This window comes from Lipotes vexillifer, unplaced genomic scaffold (genome assembly GCF_000442215.2).
Source record: "Lipotes vexillifer unplaced genomic scaffold, Lipotes_vexillifer_v1.1 scaffold1261, whole genome shotgun sequence".
Classification (NCBI taxonomy): Eukaryota; Metazoa; Chordata; class Mammalia; order Artiodactyla; family Lipotidae; genus Lipotes; species Lipotes vexillifer.
The window spans coordinates 1,710,195-1,713,279 of record NW_006796548.1 but is presented as its reverse complement, the minus strand read 5'-3'; the positions used below and the strand labels follow the sequence as shown (position 1 = coordinate 1,713,279).

The window sequence follows — 3,085 nt, the reverse complement described above, 5'->3', positions numbered from 1 at the left end:
CAGTGGCATTCCTGACCGGCAGACTGTGCAGGTAAGACGCCACCTGATTAATCATCTCAGGGCTAGCCAGGAGGGCGTGTTGGCATGGTCTGGTAGGATGACCGGGGTGCTAAATCTAGAATGGGCATAAGGGCGTATGTCAGTGGGTAAATATTTGTGCATCGTTAGAGGAGTAGTGATACTAGATGGATTCAATCAGGGAAGGCTGGGGAGAGTGGGAATACTTAGCAGATCCGAAAATTCCTTTCTTATCTGGTGACTCAGGTCCCACAGTGCCGTTTGGGGAGGATAAACATGTGAAATCATAAAGGACACACAAGTGAAAATAGCAAGGAGAAAAAATGACTAGAATCTGCTCAGCCACAACCTAGATCCCCTACCTAAGTGACCACTTCCTTGTACCAAATCTAAGTTTCTTACATATGGAGGACCAAAATAGAACCCCAAACAATCCTTTGTCTTTACAGCTTTTTGTCTTCTTCCCCAAAGCAGCGGTTTGCAAAGTGTCATCTATGAGGCCTTCCGGGTGACTACACACTCTTCCAAAATGCAGTCACGACCATGTTTTGCCGTCTGCCATGTGCCCCGCACTGTCTGCAGCATTTTGCTTATTTATCTTCTTCTTCAGCTGTGAGGGTGGTTATTATTAGGCACAATTCTGTAATTGAGAAAACTGAGGCTCAGAGAAGGTAGTGACTTATCCAGGGTCACCAGGTAAAGACAAAAAAGCTGAACCTGATTCCCCCCAAACCTGTGTTCTTATTCACTACGATGTCTGATTGAGGCTGCTGGATAAACTAGGCAGGAAAGAGAGACCACAGCCGAGAAGCGTTTATTCTAATAGCTTTGCTATTGCAGTTCGGATGTACTAGATGAGTGAGCTCATCCTTCTGTGGCCCTAGGCCCGGCTTAGGGGATGGAGGAGAAGCCACAGCAGATGGTGAGAGAGCCTGAAAAGTCTAGTTAAAGGAGACCCCGTCAGTTACTCTGGCGTCTTCCCTCGCCCAGCTCTCTCTGCCTCACACTTAATAAAACCATGCTTCTATCCTTGCCGCCTCCCCCAGCCTTCTCCTCTGGCCCCTCTGCACATGAGTATTTTAGCACCAATTTCTAGCAGCTGACGTTAGGATGTGCCCTCCTGCCCCGCACCACAGTTCTAGGCAAAAGGGGTTTGAGGTTTCTGCTCTGGCAAATGGAGTGACCCAAAGTTGTGTTCCGCACCCAAGCAGAACCATTGGGGTGCCTCCTATTTCTGTTCCTTGACATCCTCCAGTGAGAAAAAGTCCATCTATACTACTGCTGTCTGGATGCTTGGGGGTGCTTTTAGGGGTCTAAGGAAAATAGAGAGGCCTAGATAAAGGGAATAAGAAGAAAGAATTCCGGGGAGAACAGGGAATAAAAAGAACTGAGCTCATGTAAACCAGGACCCTCAGAGGGGAAAGTACACTGAAGGAAGTGGGTGGAGGAGTTGGGATGGGGTGGGGGTATCTGGGGAGACCTCAGAGCCCATGGAGAATCTGTGATATCAGCCTGTTTTTACAGAACCCCAAATCTGAGCCCAGAGATTGTTTTGTCCGAGAGCCGCCAGTCCCTGGAAGTCACGTTAAGCTGGAGAGAGCTGGACTAGAGGCTCACTTGCCTGAGGCAGAACAGCCCTGGAGCCAGAGCAGCAGAGCGAAGGGTGGGAAGTGGGCCAGAGCCTAGCGAGGGCCCATGGAGGGCACCCCATGGGAAGACAGCAGGAGGGTGACCAGGTGAGAAGGGACGAGAAATGTACAGGGCTAAGGAGAAGGTAGAGGGTCTCAGGGCTGGAGGAAGGGCACTTGCTTTTCCTTGTTCCTGGGGGTGGAGAAGAGGCTTTGAGCGATGGGAGGGTGGGAAGGGATCAAAGAGCAGCCTTTTGTCGTCTCCCAGAGACTGTGGCTCAGCCAGTCCCATCAGGGAAGAGGGAATAGCAGTAAGGCCAGGGAATGGGAGATGGTGGCTCAAAAGAGAGTGGTAGAGAGAAGGAGGGGAAGAGTAAAAGAGGAAGGCAGCATCTCTGTAGCTGCAGCATCCCTGCCGCGCAAGGCCAGGGGGACCGTCTTCTGAGGGACCCGATAGGACGTCCCACGCAGCTGGGGGCAGCCCCTGCCGGAAGGGTGTTGACCTTGAGCAGGTTTGAGTTTGGCTGGCTGTGTGTTCAAAGCTCGAATAGGCTGCGCTTCGGACTTGTCTCTTTCTTCCCACCCCTTTCCTCCTCTCAGCCTTGCTGAACTTCGGTTCCCTCTGTCATCATCATCCCCGCAGTCCAGTTAGACTCACCTGAGGCTGCAGAATGGCGGGGAAGGGGGTACCTAACAAGCCTGGCGTGGGGCCCAGTGTCACCAGAGGCTTAAAGGACTCCTGTCTCCTGAGCTCCCACTGCCACGAGAGTTGGTGGTAGCGGTAGCCCATATCGGGGAGGAGCAGGGAGCGTGTGTGCTGAGGAGAGCTGCTAGATAGGCAAGGCAGGGACGTGTGGAGCTTTGCACACAGTCGTCTCCCCGGCTCCCTGGCGAGTGGGGATCGCAGGCCTGGTCCTTATCTGAGCAGCTGGGGAGAGAGGGTGTTGAGCAGGCTCGGCCGCAGCGCGGGCTCTTCCCCCCCGCCGCCCCCCACCCTCTGCAGGTGATCCAGCAAGCCCTACACCGGCAGCCCAGCACGGCGGCCCAGTATCTGCAGCAGATGTACGCGGCCCAGCAGCAGCACCTCATGCTGCAGACAGCGGCCCTGCAGCAGCAGCACCTCAGCAGCGCCCAGCTCCAGAGCCTCGCGGCCGTGCAGCAGGTAAGATGACGTCACAGGAGCACCGCACATGCCCCCGAAGGAAGGGGCAGAAAAAGCAAGCACTGCACGCGTGTGCTCATGCGTTCTCTTACCGCGTCCTCACAGAACCACTGCGAAGTGGCTGTGATCGTCATCCCGAGTGCTCTGACAGATGAGGAAAGAGGTTTTGAGAGGCTAAGCGCCTCGCCTGAGGCCACACAGCCCACAAGCAGGGCGGCTGGACCTCTCCGCCTGCCTCGCCCAAGGAGGGACTGGCGGGGGCCTGCCTCCCCGCCTC

At 54.8% G+C, this 3,085-nt stretch overlaps 1 protein-coding gene across 3 annotated transcripts in view; it reads left to right on the top strand.

Moving 5' to 3' along the window:
• The window catches only part of PHC2 (polyhomeotic homolog 2), a 49,419-nt gene that overhangs the window by 417 nt on the left and 45,917 nt on the right, over positions 1 to 3,085 (top strand). For all 3 annotated transcript variants that reach the window (XM_007468705.1, XM_007468703.1, XM_007468704.1), the window contains exons 2-3: positions 1 to 31; positions 2,650 to 2,808. The exon at positions 1 to 31 is cut by the window's left edge and continues 24 nt beyond it. In XM_007468705.1, coding sequence (XP_007468767.1) covers positions 1 to 31; positions 2,650 to 2,808 — 190 coding nt within the window. The remainder of the gene's footprint in view (positions 32 to 2,649; positions 2,809 to 3,085) is intronic.